The 20,403-nt window shown below is 44.7% G+C and overlaps 1 protein-coding gene across 5 annotated transcripts in view; it reads right to left on the bottom strand.

Annotated features, from left to right (window-relative positions):
* The window catches only part of ksr1b (kinase suppressor of ras 1b), a 63,665-nt gene that overhangs the window by 33,282 nt on the left and 9,980 nt on the right, over positions 1 to 20,403 (bottom strand). For 3 of the 5 annotated variants that reach the window (XM_063205216.1, XM_063205215.1, XM_063205217.1), the window contains exon 2: positions 16,376 to 16,516. In XM_063205216.1, coding sequence (XP_063061286.1) covers positions 16,376 to 16,516 — 141 coding nt within the window. Of the gene's footprint in view, positions 1 to 5,746; positions 5,924 to 10,308; positions 10,635 to 16,375; positions 16,517 to 20,403 lie in introns of those variants that run through there. The other 2 variants (XM_063205219.1, XM_063205218.1) reach the window with 2 other exon arrangements.

The raw sequence follows: 20,403 nt of genomic DNA, 5'->3' as shown, positions 1-20,403 counted from the left end.
CAGACGTCAGAGTCATACAGTTATCTTAATGACTCGTTCATATTCTCAGATAAGAAAATGATAAAAACTGGTTGCTGGCTGTACCCTGAGCTAATTATAACTATCTCTGCCCTACCGTGGCGCAAGTGGTCGGGCACTTATTTGTTATGCGGCCGACCCGGTTTCGATTTCCAGGTCCTTTTGCCGAACCTTCTCCATCTCTCCCTTCCCTCTCACTTCCTGTCATAACCTTCACTATCCTTTCAAATAAAGGCAAAAAAGCCCCCAAAAAATACTTAATAAAATCTCTCTCTCTCTCTCTCTCTCTCTCTCTCTCTCTCTCTCTCTCTCTCTCTCTCTCTCTCTCTCTCTCTCTCTCTCTCTCTCTCTCTCTCTCTCTCTCTCTCTCTCTCTCTCTCTCTCTCTCTCTCTCTCTCTCTCTCTCTCTCTCTCTCCAGAATAGGCTCCTAAGCCCGTTCTACACAAGACATTAAGCTAAACAATGGCAAACTGAAAGTGATTCAGTAATGGACATTAAAATTACTATTCTGGGCTCTGACCTATGACTGTCATGCCTCATTAATCATCATTATCATTATGATGTATTAGTTCGAGTATCACCAGAAGGACAGTCACAGAGAGAAAGCAACCAACAGAATAATCTATTGTGGCACTCCAACTGCAGACAGTGTAGGGTTTTTATGGGCTTACGTTACAACAAAATTGGGCATCAGATATTACTGTTGTGTTTTTAAATGATTCCCAGCATTGATTCTTTATAACTTTTTAATATTTTAAATCGGAAAGTCAATGTTTATTTCCATAATTGAAAAAAAATAAGTAGAATGAATGTAAGACGTTGATTTATTATGCATGTCATCTGATGCAGGAGCATGCAGTACATGCACAAGTGTGGGCAATAAATCTGCACATGATGACGTTACACAAACATTCTTAGCGACCACATTTTTCCCAGCACACCAATAAAGTTACAAGAACACGACACAGTATGGTAAGTAAGGAGGTCCGTGAAAGTGTCCTCGAAGGGCTGGGACGAATAGACTAATCGGTACTAATCGACTATAAAAATTAGTTGACAAGAATTTTCATAGTCGACTAATCGTTTCATTTAATTCAATGCTTTTTTACTTACTTTACTAATGCTTTATTACTTTATTGAAACCTAAAATTGCCCAGCACGTATGAATTGGATGTTGTATCTTGGAGTAAATAAGCTACTATCATGATTTAAAGCTCATTGTGAGCTCAGGGACCTAATTTTAACGGTTTCTTTCTTTTTTTCCCAATGTCCTTGAAGATTAAAGCACTAGAGTACTTGAAAAATTAATCGTTTGACTAATCGACTATACGAAAAAAAATAGTTGATAGATTAATCGGGAAAAAAAATGATAGTTTAGGACAGCCCTTAATGACAGCTTCTGAAATAATCCCACTATAGGTCATCTCATTGACATCCATTTGCTGGAAATGACACTCAATAGTGGGGCAGCCCAATAAATTGAAATAAATCGAAAATCGTCGAAATCGGGAATCCCACTATAGGCCAACTCATTTGTCCATTTGCTGGAAATGACACTCAATAGCCTGCTGTACTAAATTACTGCATCACATCAGCTACAACATCGCCGGGCAAGGAGACTTGTCCTGCATGCCCTGAAACGACACCGTTACCTCAGCAAGGAAGCACAGCTGAAGAAATCACAATACGCAGACCTGAACACCAACACAGAGGACACGGTATGGATGTAGCTGCATAGCTGCATGGCCTTATAGCCTCACTGTACAGTATATCTCAGGGAAAAAAGCATCAAAGGAAAGCACATGTAATAAACAATAAACACTGGGTGGGAACTTTAAAAACCTCAAGGCCCCTGGACTATGAACCGGAGGGAGGGAGGGAGTGAGGGTGTGTCTGAGAAAGCAAATGAACCTGCCGGGCCAGCTGTGCACCCATTGTCTCACATACGCACGCACGCACGCACGCAGACACACACACGCAGACACACACGCACACGTAGACACACACACACACACACACACACACACACACACACACACACACACACACACACGAATCAACAAACACACGAATCAACAAACACACACACACAAACGCACACACGAACAAACACACGCACACACAGGGGACTCAGTCAGGGTTGCACCAGCAACCAGCTGGTGACAACAGACTCTGCGTGGTATCTATTTATAGCCCTGTTTATTTCCATGCCTCTCTGGCCTGCCAGAAATAAACCAGCTTGACTAGTATGTTGTGCACATGTTGTGGCAGCACTGCACTGCCCTGGGCAGGCCGTAGGTAGGGGTGGTTATCTTGTTGACCCAAGCTGATAGGCGTGACAGCTAGACAAGCAAGGGAAGCAATGGCAACATGCAGGGAAGTTGAGAGGAGGGGACAAAGGGGTCACTTGTCCCGGGCCCGGGGAGAGAGAGGGCCCTGAATTGGATCCTCAATACATTGAATGTGTTGTGGTTTTGGGGCCCTTTCATACGTCTTTGTCCCGGGCCCAGCCAAAGCTGTCAGCTGCCCTGGCCACATGGACCACCCCACTGCACTGCACTGCACTGCACTTGGCCTACGCAGTGACCTCCGCCTGGCAGCAGAGGTACAGTATATACCCGAAACGCCTCGGGTTAGCACACAAACCCACTGCCATCTTAACCCAGTGCTGTAGTCTACGTAGAACGCGGGTATACGGAGTATACCCACTTCCAAATTTCAGGGATTTCAGTATATCCACTTAAAATTGATTGATCCATTATTTAGAATAGCACAAATATAAACAGTATACCCACTTCAAAAAATGCTCAAATATACAGTATACCCACCACAAAAAAGTAGACTACACCACTGTGTTAACCATTTGGGGCATTGTGGAATCGTACAGGATTTGTTGCAAAAATCCACCTGTTCATCCACCTGTTCAAAATAGGTCACACAACCAAAGAGTCAAGCGTCGTCTATCCTGAAAGTCGGCCATCCTGAAAGTCTTAGGCTCCAAAATTGTAGCAGCGTTTTGGCAGTAGTGGTTATCTTATTGACTCAAGCTGATAGGGGAGATAGGCGTGACAGGCAGACAGGCAAGGGAAGCCATGGCACCATGGACCACCCAACTGAATCCTTCAGAAGTCACGTCATTACTGACTGCACACGCATTGTTGACTCAAACACGCACGCACAATAGGACATAACTGAAAATGCACAACAATACCTCTTCTTAATACATGTCCTATGTATGTCTGCTGTTGCCCAGTCTGCACTTTATATGTCTGTAAGGGTATTGTACAGGTACTCTAGGTGTAATGTATGTGTACTGTCTATTTCTAATTGTCTATGTCCACACATAAAGTCTATGTCTATGTCTGCATGGGAAAGTAAGAAACGTAATTTCAATTCTTTGTATGACCAGTGCATGTAAAGAAATTGACAATAAAACCAACTTGACTTGACTTGAAGAATTCAAAAGCTAATTTCAAGTTTAGCATGCCTCAGATGCGGACTGCACACGTCAAATTCCAAACCATGCCCAAACACTTGCTTCTCAAAACAATTGTCAAAAAAGTATTCCTTGGAGGACAGACATTGCTGAAACTGTTGAGACACCAGCGCACAAGCTTAGGTTAAGTTGATGTTGTTGAAGAATGAAAAAGTTACCATGCTTTCTTTAGATAGTGTGGACACAAGACTGAAATTGTTGTGAAACATGCATGGATTTCTGTCTGCATCTGTCCAGCATTTCATTCAAACACAGAATGCAGCTCCTGTGCCGTATGCAGCAGGGCTTGACATCAACGTTTTTCCTCAACGGCCACTGTGGCTAGTGGTTTCCCTGAGTCACTAGCCATCAGCCCTTTCTGCTAGCCAGAGTTTTGTTGTCATGTTTTTAAATGTAAACAACTGATACAACAACTGTCATTTCTCTTGCCAAAGAATAAGTTGCCTGTCAAATTGGCTAGTGAGTGAGACTGAAAATTGTTACCAGCCAAAACCAAGTTTTACCAGCATTTGCCCGGTTGGCAGGTGGTAACGTCAAGCCCTGGTGTGCAGGGCAGGTGTGATTAAATATCGCTTCATCTCAAGGTGACTCGGCTGCTGACTCAGCCCCCTCATGGCATCACCTTCCTGTTGCACAACACCATTACCGACTGTTTTGGTTTGGGAGACGTAGACCTACCTACCTGACCCATTTCTATAGACCGAGCACAAACAGTGAACACTACTGTGAATGAACAATATTAACTTGCCTTATAGTTAATACAAGCCGAGACAAGAGTTGTAACACGATTCCAACCAGCAATGCAGATACTGTAGCAAAGTTTTTAGAAGAATCTGCACAGTAAATTCTGCAGTGCTCATTTAACACTTAGAGAGTTGATTTGACATCATTTGAACTGAAATTAACTCTTTAAGTGTTGAATTAACACCGCAACATTTACTGTGTGTACTTCATTTCCACATTTGAACACCTGATCATGATCCCACGCACACTACACACCACCTATGCACAGATCAATATGAATGCATGTGGGTGTGTGTGTGCGCAGTACAAGTGTGTTAATATGTGTCTGCATAAATGCATAGCCTATACATGATTCCATGTATTAATATATTGCTTATTCGCGTGTATGTAGGTGTGGTTTTGTAGGAAAATAAAAACATTACAGCAGCAGGGCCAGACTGCACTAGGAGGCTGTTAAGCCATAAAAGAGGTTGACACATCCCCATACCTGGGTAGGGTCTGGACAAGTCCACACTAGCTGCTTAGGCATGACGACGCTAGCTGCACAGGAAAGAGGTGAGTATGGCTCACCAGGACATAAACAATACCCAGAATCCTACAGAACAGCCAAATACAGGAACATTAGGACTCCAGGCTCTTCTATTAGGTGATATACCTCTTAACTTAGTTGAAGGAGAGGATTGTGCACACCCCAGCCTCAGCACTCCCAATCCTGCCATGACATTATAAAATACAACAAAAAGGATTCTAAGTGTGTGGACTTCTCACTTTGAAAAATACCTCTTAACTTAACCTGGTTTACTCCTGAACCAGCTTCTTAGTATAGCCTACCGTTCTGGACGTAAACAATACCCAGAATCCTATAGTCAACTATAGGAAAACAAACACAACTAGACTATATGGCGTGTAAAGGCCCCATTCCAAACACCAGACCATATGTCCACGCCCACTCGTAACAACACCAACACACCCTAGAAAGCACCGTGCACAAATCATTCAGCAAACAAGAACTGAGCTCCCATGGATCCTCCCTGTCTGTTGTCGATACAGACTTCCAGGAGGAACGTCTTTGATCAGAGTTAGTAGTTGTGGTCATATTAGATGAGAAAAACACAGACTGACCAGGTTAATGCCAAGGCCATGCCAACACAACACACTGATCAAACATCAAAACATCTACGTGGTCGTGTAACCTGCTTGGTCAAAGGGGAACCTCGTCTTAAAGACAGGTGAAGCTCAAAGGAAGGGCATGTCAGAAGGTTTTCACTGTTTGCTATGCTTTCCATCAAATCACAATCTTGAAAGAGGAGAGCAAAGCATGCTGGGATTGTTTGTTTACAGATGTAGCTGATTCACAGCTGCTGAACAAAATAACAAATGTGAACGCTAAGCATACAGACAAAACACTTAAAGACTAGTAAACATGAAGTTAACGTTTTATTCTACAGGTGTTTCTTTTTTAAAAAGGGATTCAAAATACACAGTACCATTACAGGGCTTAGAACAGAAGTGATGTGTCCTTTTCTTTCATAATCCACAACACGGTAGCCAGCAAAACCACGCCACACCACCTCACTCAAACTTCAGTCACGGAATGCTAGCTGTACTTGGCTACTCAGCCCTTTTCCCTTTCTCGCTCTCTCTCTGTCTGTCTGTCTCTCTCCCTCCCTCTCCCGCTATCCACGCCTTTTTCTTCAGTGCAACACCCTCCCCTTGCCTGCCTCCCTTCCTCTCTCTCCCTTCCTCTCTCTCTCCCTCTCTCTCTATCTCTTCCATTATACCTCTCTTTTTCTCTCTCTCCCCTCCCTCCCTACCTCTCCCATTCTCTCTCTCCCATTCTCTCTCTCCCTCTCTCTCTCTCTCTCCCTCTCGCTGTCCCTCTCTCTTCCTCCCTCATTATATGCCAGGCAACCGTTGTCCTCTTCCTGGCATGTTAAAGTGCTATCCAAACAGGCGGGATTCCCCCCTAACGCCCCTGAGGCCAGTATTTCACAAACAAATAACTAACTCTCAGTCCCTACCTAACAGTCACCCCCCGCCCCCCACACCCGATCCCAAATAAATACTTAAAGCCCTGGGAAACACCACACTGACTCCACACAGTTTCAGTGACATCATGCCTCACGCCTCTGTGCTCTTTAACCTCTTGAGTGAAATAAAACGTCTCGGGCGCTTGTTGACAGTGAGAGCACGCCTTCGGGCACCTTTCGGGAGACACTAAAACACAGACACACAAGTTTAGCTTTCAACTTCAGCAGAGGTTTCTGAAGCTGTGAGATATGACCAAGGAGGAACGCAGTGGAATACACCGGCAGTGTGAAGAGCAATTACAGTTTAGACTGTCAAATAACTGTCAAGTCCGTTAGGATCTGTTTTCAAAACATGTCTGAGCTGTTTTCAAATAACACAGAAAGCCATTTGGGGTCCTTGCAGATGGGATGGGAAGTTCAACCACAAGCACAGCACTGAGGTGCTTTCCCCATATCTCTTATTTTTCACTATGTTAAAAAAAGGTTAATTAACAACCAGAATCTGCATTCTGGTCCAGTTGAGGGGGGTATTCCCAATGACTGACAGTTAACTGATTAACGCAATAATGTTATTGTAAGTCTTGATCCTGAACTTTCTATTAAAACACCCATATTTACTTGATATTGCAATTAGACTGGAATAAAAATGGTTCAAATGTATCAAGAGTATTACAAGACAAAAATACATAGGCCTATTCATTACAATTTAAACAAGATACCCAGAGGGATGTGGAACCTATAACAAATTTCCCAAACCTTAAAATGACAAATATTTCAGCAAAATGTGTAAACATTAACTCACCCACATACTTTAGCAGCAGCAGGACTTTTAAAAGAACAGTAAAATCCACACAATAGAATGCAGCTAGAGGATTCTAACTTTAACTACTTGTGTAACTACTTACTCTTGTCGATCATTCACATAATAGGTGGGATGATGCTCCAGCGAGCCGATGAATGTCTCTTTGATGCCACTTCTGAGTGACTCAAGGGGAGTCATCCTGCATCACCATCAGAGGCTAATCCACCTGATTAGGCCTATAACATCACCAGAGGGAGATTCCATAATGTGGATATGCAATGGTATGATATAATCACGTAAATATAATAATGCAATGTCCACAGCCAAAAGTCGTTAAAATGCTCAAATCCCACGTTGTCGTTCACATCGCTCAAATACCACAACTTTTTATCTGTGTCATGGGCGTGACAAAAAAATGTCATGCTTCTGCGAGGGCTAACCACAACCGACTGTAAATGCTGTTGTTGGTCATGGGGTAGTGAATTCTGAAGTATTAAGCAGAGCAAAATGAGGTCAGAGGGGAGGTTGACTTAACTCTTCATGGCTGTGTAGACATAGACACAAAATAGACACATAAAAAATAGTCAATGGTCGCCTATAGGTATATACAATAGCCTATATAGACAGAAAAAAGCCTATGGTCTTTTGAGACTAGGCAGAGCCCTTATTATGATCCTGCCCATGACCCTGACGTCATCAAAATGAGAAGCTTTATTTTGAACTTAATGTCTACTTGACAACCAAGAGGTTTACATGATGTTTATGATGTGATTTAATTCCGAATTGTGAAGTGTTAACATGGTGTTTTCAAAGCGGAATAACGCTTTATTCAGAATTAAAGTGAGTTCATTCTAAATATTCAAAAGTAGCTGTAAAATGATACATTTTCATAAAAAATAGTGCAGTTTGGCTTTGTTATAGACTGTGAATTTCACATATATGTTTCAAAACACCTCTCCTGACAACATCGAGTATATATTTAGTTATAAATTTAACCTAAACGTTACCCTTTAAACGTCTCATGTAAACATAGCCAGTGTGTCAATTTGGATGTTATGGCACTTAATTGTTGTGTCATGAGCAGGGGGGAGAGTTGTGGGTCACCTGCACATGACCAGTTTTGCAAGAAAAGACACTAAACACTAAAGCTAAGACTAAATAAAGAGCTGCCTCATTCTGAAAGATGCTTGCAGCCATGATGACTAACAATGATACAGTATGAGCTTGAAGCAACCATCTAATTCCCAGGAGCATCATGACTCTTTTTGACCTGGGTGACTCTAAATTAACATGTTTAATCATCAGCCAAAATGGCTAGTCGATGTTAATCATACACACTCACTTATGGTTCAAAGTGGCTTTTCTACCAGCCAAACTGAAATTTCACCAGCACTTGGTCGGTTGGCTGGTGTTAATTTACACAGCCCTGATGATGATGACTAACAATGATACTGTAAGAGCTTGAAGCAACCATGTAATTCCCAGGAGGAGCTTCATGACTCTTCTTCACCTGGGAGTTGCGGTTTCAGATGACGTTCGGGGGGTTCAGGTTGGAAGGAGGAGATGAAAGAACTCACACAGTTAAACCAGTCACATGTGATATTCATCCAACTGTTGCAACTTGTTCAACTGCCTTAGTCAACTCCACATTATGACACCAGTGTCTTAGATCATAACGCGAGCTTGCTTTTGGAGATGGGCTACGGGGAATGTCACAGCCAGCAATAGAAAGGTTAATTCAAGACGGCTTCCCAGAAAAGGTCACCAACCAAAGTTTAAAATCAACTTGTATCCAAGCACGACACCCATACGTACGTGCATGCTTTTTTAAAAACAGATCTCCACAACCCCATCGATAGCGTTGTCAGTCGCTGACTAGCCCAATCTTGCCTGGCCTGAGGGAGATTCTTCTGAAGCTCATATGTAAACAGTGACAGGGGTGGGGAATGATGGGGCCTGACGTTCGCACTTCAAACCGTCAGATCAAGATTTGACTTCATCATCCTGCCAAAGGCACTGACCACATTATTGCTCATTATCATTTGCATTACACCACTAGCAGCGACGCTAACTGTTCTAATCTGATTTGGCGGTTTGTTAGTGTGTCAAGCTTAAGGCTAAAGTAGGCCACTACCAGATTCAGAGAATCAACTGATGATCATCGACGGATCAATTGGTCATCGACTGACTCAATTCAAAACGCATACAACCCAACAGTAAAAAGGTTGTAAAATTACCATACTCCAAAATCCTGCACCATTAAGACGCGACACATTTGCCATGTCTTCAAAAACTGTCAACACTTAACTAACTGGCATTTCTTAAGCCATGTAAAAAAGCACCATGACAACAAGGAAGGCCCTTTTCAGTCTGAAACCCAGAGTAACATTTCAGTATGGAGGCATTCACAGCACTCCTGTCCTGTTTTTACCGTGCCAAATCTTCTTTAACGGTAACACGCAATTGCAGCTGCCAAAGGTCCCACAGCCTTTTTGCCATCTTAAATGCCATGCTCGTGAATCAGGCAGGCACAGGCAACCAAGGCAAGTCAAAAAGCTTTTGTTGAGCTGAAAAGCTCCTGCGAAAAGCAGTATTGTTCGTACACTATCTATGTACACAGAAAACTACTTTCTTTGATGAAATGTGGCCAGAGCATTGGTATTGTCTACATTGTCGCCACAGCTTAAAACACACTCCGTCATACAGTCACAGGCTTTGACTTGCCACAATGGTTGTAATTAGCATCACTTATCATCATCCAAATACTCGCTTTTCCGGAATTTCAGGAAATTCCAAAGGCCATAGTTGGGATGTGATTCACACTGGACTCCTCCTGTAAATTCCCGATTCGGGCAAATTCCTCACACACCGAAATTCCTCATGCGGAAGGGAGAGAAGGCATGCATGGGGGGAACACACACACACACACACACACACACACACACACACTCATATGCGCACAGACAGACAGAGAGACAGGCAGAGAGAGACAGACCGAGAGAGACAGACAGAGAGACAGACAGAGAGAGAGACAGACAGAGAGAGACAGACAGACAGACAGACAGACAGACAGACAGACAGACAGACAGACAGACACACACACAGACACACACACAGACACACACACAGACACACACACACACACACACACACACACACACACACACACACACACACACACACACACACACACACACACACACACACACACACCTACCTCAGCAGGGTCCGGTGTTATGCACCACGCAAAAACAGGCGCGCAGCAGGCCGTGGCCGCGTGTGTTCTGGAGCAAACTAAATAAACAGTTGGTACTATAAAGACTCAGCCGGCCGCTCTCTTGTCTCTTGTTTAATGTTTTTCCTCCTCTCTCACGGTTTTCAGTTCTCCACCGCCCGAGCCCCTCTCAGAAAGCCACCTTGTTAGTATTTCGTGGAGAGCGCCAAGAGTAGATCAGAGGACCAGAGGGCTGAGAGTAGCCTAGATCAGAGGAGCAGCGAAGAGAGTGTGGGACGAGGTGAGGTGCCTGTGCCTGCCTGCCTGCTGTGATCCTGTTCTGCCCAGTCAGAGTGGGGGGGGGGGGGGGGTGAGGAGTGGAGTGGAGTGTGGGACCATGTGCAGAGGGAGAGACGGAGAGAGGGAGGGAGGGAGGGTGGCGCCTGCCTGACCGTCCCCCCTGTGATGTAAAAATAGAGGGGCAGGAGAGGGGGGGGGTATATATTTGTGTGTGTGTGTGTCCATGTGTGTGTGTGTCCAATGTGTGTGTGTCCGTGTGTGTGTGTGTGTCCGTGTGTGTGTGTGTCCGTGTGTGTGTGTCCATGTGTGTGTGTGTGTGTCCATGTGTGTCTGTCCATGTGTGTGTATGTCCACGTGTGTCCATGTGTGTCTGTCCATGTGTGTGCTCATGTGTGTGTGTGTGTATGTGTGTGTGTCCATGTGTGTGTGTGTGTGTGTGTGTCTGTCCGTGTGTTTCTGTCCGTGTGTTTCTGTCCGTGTGTGTCTGTCCGTGTCTGTGTGTGTGTGTGTGTGTGTGTGTGTGTCCATGTGTGTGTGTAAGCAAGGGACAGGAGCAGGGAGAGTCTGACGCAGCACATTCCTGTGGATTAGAGTTCTGTATCGGGCACGGGGGTCTGGAATGTGACTCAAGCGGACTGTGTCCTCCAGAACGAGCCTCCTCTCCTCTCCTATCCCTCCCCATGCCAGCCTGGATGCCACCACCGTCCCTCTGGTCTCGCTGAACATGGGGACACTAATGCTGCCACACTGCTTCATCTCTTCCCAGGCTCCGTCCCTCCTATCCCTCCCCATGCCAGCCTGGATGCCCCCCCCTTTATTCTGTCTCCCTCCTATCCCTCCCCATGCCAGCCTGGAAGCCACCACTGCCCCCCCTTTATTCTGTCTCCCTCCTATCCCTCCCCATGCCAGCCTGGATGCCCCCCCCTTTAGTTTGTCTGCACATGGGCACACTAATGTAGTGTACCTAGCCTCCCTCCTTCCCCATGCCAGCCTGGAAGCCACCACTGCCCCCCCCCCCCCTTTAGCCTGTCTGCCTCCTTGCCCTCCCCATGCCAGCCTGGAAGCCACCACTGTACCTCCACCTTTAGTCTGGATGAACATGGGGACTCTAATGTTACAAAAACTGAAAGAAAAGTCTGCGACACCAAGCTCCCGTTACTCTTTTTTAAATGTGACGCTTCAGGCTTTTCTTTCAGTTTTCATGGTATTTTTGCTGGTCCTGCACCCAATGTTTTTGAGACGGATGTGCGTGTAGTACTCTTTTTGACTATTGGACTCTAATGCTACCACACTGCTTCCTCTCCTCCAAGCCTCACTCCCCATGCCAGCCTAGATTACATTACATTACATAACATTACATTACATTTGGCAGACGCTTCAAAACCAAAGCGACTTTCAAGAGAAGGACATAATCAAGCCAACATCACAAGCAAATGGATACCACCACTGCCCCCCCCCCTTTTATTGGGTTTACCACTTCATGGGCAGTCATGGGTGAGCGGTTAGGGCGTCAGACTTGCATCCCAGAGGTTGCCGGTTCGACTCCCGACCCGCCAGGTTGGTGGGGGGAGTAATCAACCAGTGCTCTCCCCCATCCTCCTCCATGACTGAGGTACCCTGAGCATGGTACCGTCCCACCGCACTGCTCCCCATGGGCGCCACTGAGGGCTGCCCCCTTGCACGGGTGAGGCATAAATGCAATTCCGTTGTGTGCAGTGTGCAGTGTTCACTTGTGTGCTGTGGAGTGCTGTGTCACAATGACAATGGGAGTTGGAGTTTCCCAATGGGCTTTCTTTCACTTTCACTTCCTGTAGGTTGAACTACTACTGAACCAGCCTCTTGGAATACCCTTGTGGGTGTGAATTAGGCCTTAAGTCTGTTTGAACATGGGGGAGTCAGCTAGATACTTGCTGCCCCATTTCTTACCCAGCCTTTGTCTTTGTGGCACACTTTTATTTTTGCACAAGACGAGATGGAGTAGCTAGCTAGGAGAGTGGAGTAGAACACTGCCTTTAGTTTTGAGACACCGTTGCCAAGAGACCATCAGCCAATACGGTGATTGAACAGAATTGAAAAAGAGCATGAAGGGAGCATTTATAAAGCCTTAAAAATAGAGCAAGGCAGAATTTTATGAATTTATCGGTACCTCTCAGTGCTTCCTTAGAAGGCAGCAGTTTTGATCATTTCAGACAGAGCCAATAATTTCATACTTATGAACACCCCCCCCCCCCTCCATCAGAGTGTGGGAATTATTTCAAGGCTGACCGGCCCCACCATGTTACCTAGGCAAAACAAAAATGATTTATGTACATGAATACTGTACATACATTCTGTACACCGTCTGCCTGATTACACTTTACAAACCATGAATATAAACATCTCATTGTTTTCATGTTTATGAAAGTCAATGAATTAATTTGCTGATTTGTGGCCGTTTGTGTACAGGGTGTTTAAGGCACTCAAGATATTACTAAAGAAGAGAGGCAACAGAGGTCAAATTTCCCTCCATTCGGGAACACCTCCCCCAATCACTTACTCACGCACGCACACACGTACACACCTGTCATGCCTTGAGTCCACAAGCCAGCCCCACCACAGGTGTACAAACTGCCCACCCAGTGCTCCACCTCTATCCAACGGTCTCTCCATATGCTCTTCCTCCAGGTTTATTCCTTGCTCCTTTTTACCCTCTGACCTTTCTCAACAAGCGTGACGCTAGAAATAGTGAAGATGCTACTACTACTACAGTATGTAAGAAGCACTGGGACTAGCTCATGTTTGGTTTTAAAGGTTATTAGTAAACATATCATTATTAGTTACAGAGTGGCAGTTAGTGTTACTGTGGCAACAGCATTATGTTATGCACATCTAACAATGATGGACCAAAAAACTGCATCAATTAAAAAACAAATCATTTCACACCGTTCACTTGAGTAATCATCACATCCACGTTTCATAATGATCAATAACCATTTCTAAGTAAGCGATTGCTCTTAAAGGAACAGTCCATAATTTTTGCAAATATGCTCAATGTACACTTTTCCTCGATATCATTGAGTTTTACCTTTCTTCTGTACTTCAGGCCATTCTCTGCATCTGGTGATCTTACTTCTTAGCATGCATCATTGAACTGGATGGTATCATAAACAGTACGTTGTTGTTATCAATTCTCCTTTGGCTAAGGCCCGCCCTAAAGTGCTTTTTGACCAATCACAGCGCAGCAAAAGGACGACCTCGGACAGAAGTCGGACAGTTTGACAGCGCTCCATTGAACTCAATGCAGAAATCTCATGTTTTCAAGTCGGTTATAGCAAGATATTACGGTCATATTATTATTAAAATATGATTAGAAATTGTGCCTGGGGTATTTGTTTCCTAGCGAGGTGATCGCTTTCCCTAAACCAGTTTTACTAGCAGCTGAATAGTCTGGCTTGAAGGGTCTTGGCATCCTCACACTCGACTAAGAAGCACACGGATCAGCAAACATTTTGTATGCTCCAATCATGCCACCATCTCACTCGTGTAACTTTTCAGTAAGGTTGTAGCAAAACATGAATCTGTTTTAGGGTAGGAATTTGGCTTTCTGACCTAATTAATGAAGAAACAGCGCTAGCAAAGTTAACTACTGTATCACGGGAGGATTGTTTTGACTAGCAGCTGATGGATGTTATTTTGTTAGGCTACTGAAGATATAAACGCCAAACGTCAATGTTAGACATTGATGTGGTAGCTTTGAAGATGACTACAGCCATCACGCTGGGTGATTTTGTCGAGCAACTAGCCTACAGTTTGAGCCAGGGCTCAAAGATTATGCGAGTTAGCTTACCATGGTGCTGGTTACAACATGCCTATCGATACTTGAATTTGAGAGCCCATAACAGCTAAACAATTGCGATGCATGACAGTTCAGGAAATAAATACATACATCATGTCGGTTGTATCTGTTCAAACAAAGTACAGTCATTGCCTTTCCACCCCTCCCCGGTTTCTGATTGGAGCCCAAGATCTAGAGCCCTCTCCGAGAGATAGAATCCATGCTGTCTTTCAGATCAGAACGATTGTGCAAAGCAGCATGGGTTTTCCCTGGCTAATCAATTGGACCTATTCGTTTCGATGATTCGTGGTAATAAGTAATATCACCAGACCAGAGTGAGAGAACGGCGCGAAGAACAGGAGAAAGGAAGAACTCAATTATTTAACCCTAGGGCAGGTGCACAATGAGCATACTGTAGCCTATGTCAAAAAACTGTTGGACTGTTCCTTTAATCTAGCCAGGCTGTGCCCTCCTAGAGACGCAACACTTACAGCGTTGTAACTAATCAGGTCAAGAGCAATGCAAGTACTTTCCAAGTTCCCGAAAATACGGAAACTCCTCCCACTTTGTCGATGAGCAAACAACCATAAGCAAACCAAGGGAGGCAGGCAGGTCAACCATGCCGTTTGGGAAATGTTTATTGTTATGCTCTTGGTCAGACCAAGTCTCGAAGAGATTTGAACGTCGATGATAATCAGGCTACCTTTAATCACCCTTCCCAATTGACTACTAAGTAGCGTTACCACTTTCACTCCAGCCTCAGCACCAATACAGGCATGATCCCGTTATCCAGGACGGTTTTAAACCCTTCGGCCTCTTCAGGGCCAGGGGCATCATCCACACCAACGACGCAACATAACACCTCTGCATTACATTAGATGGCAGCCCCCAGGGCTGTACTAGGGGAGAAATAAGTCCCGGGCACTTGTAGGGGCCCCTCAAAATTAGCGGCGCTAAGAACTGACTCACCGCCGGTGGGCCAAGACCCTCGTGGGCCCCTATTTCCAGAAATGTTAATTGATTTTTTTTTAAACATTTCTGAAAATAGGGGCCCACGAGGGTGCAGAGTCCACCAGGAAATGCCTGCTATGCCAGATGGCCAGCCCAGCCCTGACAGCCCCCCATCCCGCCACCTCTCACCCCCCCTCATTGGGTTATCTTAGACACAGGAGCAAACGGCGCCGTCGCACGTCTTCCAGTTGCAGCAGGTAATTACTTAGAATAAATTGAAAGCTCTTGCTGCGGATCAGCCGCACCTCTATCTAAGGTAGCCATCGCATCGGCCTATTGTGGAGCGCGGCGGGGTGGCGGGTTGGTGTGGGGCGGGACGGCTGAGCGTTAAGGTAGCATATGGCTGTTTACAGATCAGATCGCATGTCAGCTGGGTCGCCTCTCGCTTCCTCTACGCATGCATGCTATAGCACCCCCTGAGAAGACCCCTTATGATGAGAAAGACAATACAGAACGTAGAGAGAAGCCGGGAAAGAGACAGAGAGGGAGGATGAGAGGGTAGAAAGTGAAAAAGAGAAAGAGAGATATTCAAAAACTGTCAACGCACTCACATACGCATGCACACATACAAATGTGTGCAATGCACACACACACAAAACGTGCGCACACACAGACAGACAGGTAGACAGACACACACACACACACACACACACACACACACACACAGATAGACAGACACACACACACACACACACACACACACACACACACGCACAAATACACTACGGTGGTCAGATCTCAATAATGTCAGACAGACAGATAGACAGACAGACAGACAAAAAGACACACACACACACACACACACACACACACACACACACACACACACACACACACACACACACACACACACACACACACACACACACACACACACACACACACACACACACACACACACACACACACACACACACACACACACAGACACAGTGGTGTTCGAACCTGGATGAGTTCTGGGTTGAGGTTGATGGTGCGGAGCCAGTCCTCCAGGCGGGGGTAGCTCTCCAGCCCTCTGCTCCTCTCACACTTGGGCACCCGCTGCTTCACACGCAGCTGCCTGCTGATGTACTTCACCAGCTTCACCTGCGGATGGCGACACCACACACAAATACATCAGTATCTACCAACAGATGGGACAATAGCTGTTGGCTTGAAATACATTACGTTAAAGGAAAAATAAACCAGTAAAATAAATGCCAACCATCCCTTGAAATACGTAATTGTCCCTGTTGAGGTAAAATAGGACACAGTTTGGTTAAAATGCAGGAAAATGCATCTAAGAAATACAACTAACACCTAACACCCCCGCAAACATGTACACCTAGTTATATCAACTTCGTTCTTATCTGCCTGGAAGTCACAAGTTCAAAGTAAGGTTAGTAGTTTTCCATCATGCAGAGGAGAAACAGAACATGATATCAATCTTCTTTCTTTAAAGCACACAGATCTGCTTTTTACCAACTGAAATATGGAAGCAATGACAAAAGCCCACAGAGAAGTCAACTCTGCATGGAAACAAAAATAAATCTTTGTGCAGTTTGCCAGCACTGAATGCAAATTTGTTGAGCGGGCGACAGAGTTGAGGAAATCCCCGAGCGAGCGTCAGCCAGGCCTTCAGTTGAAGAGGTGGGCTGACGCGCTACAGGCTGCACGCTGCAGGACTTGTGGTTGAGGTGTGCGTGTGTGTGGGTCTGTGTGTGTGAGAGAATGAGAGATAGAGAGAGAGAGAGAGACCATCACTGTGTGTCAGTTTATTTGTGTGTGTGTGTGTGTGTGTGTGTGTGTGTGTGTGTGTGTGTGTGTGTGTGTGTGTGTGTGTGTGTGTGTGTGTGTGTGTGTGTGTGTGTGTGTGTGTGTGTGTGTGTGTGTGTGTGTGTGTGTGCGCGCGCGTGTGCGCACGCAATACTATGTCTGTGTGTCAGGTTATTTGTGTATGTGTGTGTGTGTGTGTCTATTACTATGACTGTGTGTGTCAGTTTATTTGTATGTGTGTGTGTGTGTGTGTGTGTGTGTGTGTGTGTGTGTGTGTGTGTGTGTGTGTGTGTGTGTGTGTGTGTGTGTGTGTGTGTGTGTGTGTGTGTGCATGCGTGTGTGCAAGAGAGACTGTGTGTGTGACTGTGGGCTACATGATAACACGCATGAAAAAGTGAGAAAACAAGACAATAGTAGTGGGGGTCTGAAAGCAGCAAATCCTCTCTATGCCCTTACAAGGCCTTTTGAAGCCTTAACTAACTTTGCAGTTCGTGCATTTACTGCAGATGAGATAAAGAAAAACGCACACACCTAGTTAGTTACTATATTTAGAGATCACGCTAGCCTGAAAGGCCGGGCTTTCACTATACACAGAGATAAAGAAAGATTTAAACACACACACACATATAGTAGTTGGCTACTATTTTTAAAAAATATTTTTAAAGGGGCTTTCAATATACCAGGGATGGGGAACCTTTTTCATTCGAGGGGCCACTTCAAATTCCTTCAAGGACCGTAAAAGTTCTTCAAGGGCTGTACAATGAACACAAACCAGGATTTACACCTGCACTTAAGGCCTACTGTATATCGAAGGCAGCCACCTATAAAACAGACCCCACCTTCTCTAGGTCCCCTGAATATAACGTTATTGTACTGCAAATGTAATTTCTAAGGTCCCTTTACAAAATAGGTCATATTTCATGTGAAGCTACATAAAATTAAAATGATATCGGGGGACGGATAAAACGGCCCTCAAGACATACATAGGTTCCCCACCCCTGCACTATACGTACATAGCAAAAACTAAACATGTAGTAAGACCATCAGAAAATGTTTCTCTGTGATAAGCAGCAGTGATGGGAAGGCCTGCTACGACTCACAAACTCAGGCTGAGGCTAAGCAGCACTCTGAGCTTATGTCATCCCACGACTGCTGTTTCCATGTGCGTGGGTCAAGTTCTGAAGTAGCCTGCTGACAGCACAGCATACAGTATCTCCTCTGAACAGGGGAGGACATTTTTGACTCAGAATAACAAGTAAGGCCTGCCAAATATTTCCATTTCCAAGCCTAGCAGCCAGTTTACATAATCAGCTGATTTGCTCAAGGTCAACAAAGAATTCACACAACTTACCACCACAACTTCCTTCAATTACCACAGCTATTCCATTCAGTCAGGTTGATTTGTTCGGGTTTTTAGCCAGTAATATACTGTAGATTAGTAATAGAAAACATTGTAATAGAAAATATACAATTTATGGGAAAATGAGGATGGCAGTTTTGTTGTCTGCAGTGCTTTTTTTAGTCAGTCTTATAAAATAACTGCTATAACGGAGGTGGAGATTACATTGTCTCTCTCTCATCATGGTTCATCATCATGTGGGGTGGTCATGACAACCAAATGACATTGGAACACTGGAGCGACTCCAGGAGCCTGAGCGTCAACCGCCCAGGCACTGACTGGGTGTCAAAGTCTGGATAGATCTGATCTCCTGCTCTGTGGGCTTCACATCTTGCATCCAACATCCATCTGTTACACTTTGGGATGCTCAAAAACAGAAATGGCATTTTGCACACTCATTAGTTTGAGGCATTTTTACAGGCAGCATTGAAAGACATACCATGGGCTTTGTCATCATCTAACTCTCTACAATGACCTTCTCAACAATTCTCTGATGTCCTGATATATGACAGTTCATTTAGGTGGTGCCTCTTTTACAATTAAGATCCTATTTGTAGACCATCCTCTGCAGAACAAATAGGTCAGTCACTTCAAGAAATAGGCCACACTTCAAAAAGGTTTTTCTTTCCAGTAAGCATACCACACGTGCCAGGGTTTTGGCCAGGTCTGAAGCAGTATATAACTTGAAATCTTGGTAATACTTTAAGAATAACGGTCTAAAAAAGCTTTATAAATAATTTGTAAATAGTGAACTTATTATCAACAAAACATTAACAAATATCTGTAGATCAGTAAGAAATACTACGTTAACACTGCAGACACAGCACAGCTGCCGCAGTCCTGGAAGTCTGTCCTCCAAACAGCAAACAATGTATAGATAAGTGTCCAGCAGGCAAGCATCCAATAGGAGCCGATTCTCACTTTAAGTGAAGTGAAAGCCCCTTGGGAAACTCCAACTCCCACTGTCATTGTGACACAACACTCTACAGCACGCAAGTGAACACTGCACACAGCACACAACAAAATTGCATTTATGCCTCACTCGTGCAAGGGGGCAGCCCTAAATGACACCCCAAGGGAGCAGTGCGTCGGGACGGTACCATGCTCAGGGTACCTCAGTCATGCAGGAGGATGGGGGAGAGCACTGGTTGATTACTCCCCCCACCAACCTGGCGGGTCGGGAGTCGAACCGACAACCTTTGGGCTACAAGTCTGACACCCTAACCGCTTACTCATGACTGCCCTTTTGCAAATGTTTTGTTCATAATAAGTTCATTGATAAATGTTAATTAGGGTTAACAACCCTTTTTATTAAGGGACTGTAATTCTGAAGTGTTACTGAAATCTGAATTCTCTTCACAGCTGTTGATTACAAAATGCCACCATTTAAGGATTCCAAGAACTGCAGCCAATTTCAGCATGCCGTTGTAATGCTCACACTACCCTGGACTTGTCAGTACCTGAGGTTTTTTTTTCTTCTTCAGCCTTTTCCGATATCCTGGTCATTGCAATGGGGGTAGGTGTTTGTTTACATTTCAAAAAACATTTTTATTTATTCCCAAAAACATCCAAAAGTTTATGCAACATCAGCAGACAACTAGCAAACAGCTATACCTTTTGGGAAAATATTTGGAGTAGGCCTACCTATGTTAAGATTTTTTAAAATGTAAACAAAATCTGCCCCCATTAGAATAGCTCATATCTCGGAGAGGGCTGTGCCAAAAAAATGCAGCATCACCGGGTACTGACAAGTCAAGGGTAGCGTGAGCAATACAACAGCATATTGAAAATGGCAGAAGTGCTCCTTTAAACACAGCAC

Source organism: Engraulis encrasicolus, chromosome 8 (genome assembly GCF_034702125.1).
Source record: "Engraulis encrasicolus isolate BLACKSEA-1 chromosome 8, IST_EnEncr_1.0, whole genome shotgun sequence".
Taxonomy (NCBI): Eukaryota; Metazoa; Chordata; class Actinopteri; order Clupeiformes; family Engraulidae; genus Engraulis; species Engraulis encrasicolus.
This window is presented reverse-complemented; position numbering and strand designations above follow the sequence as displayed.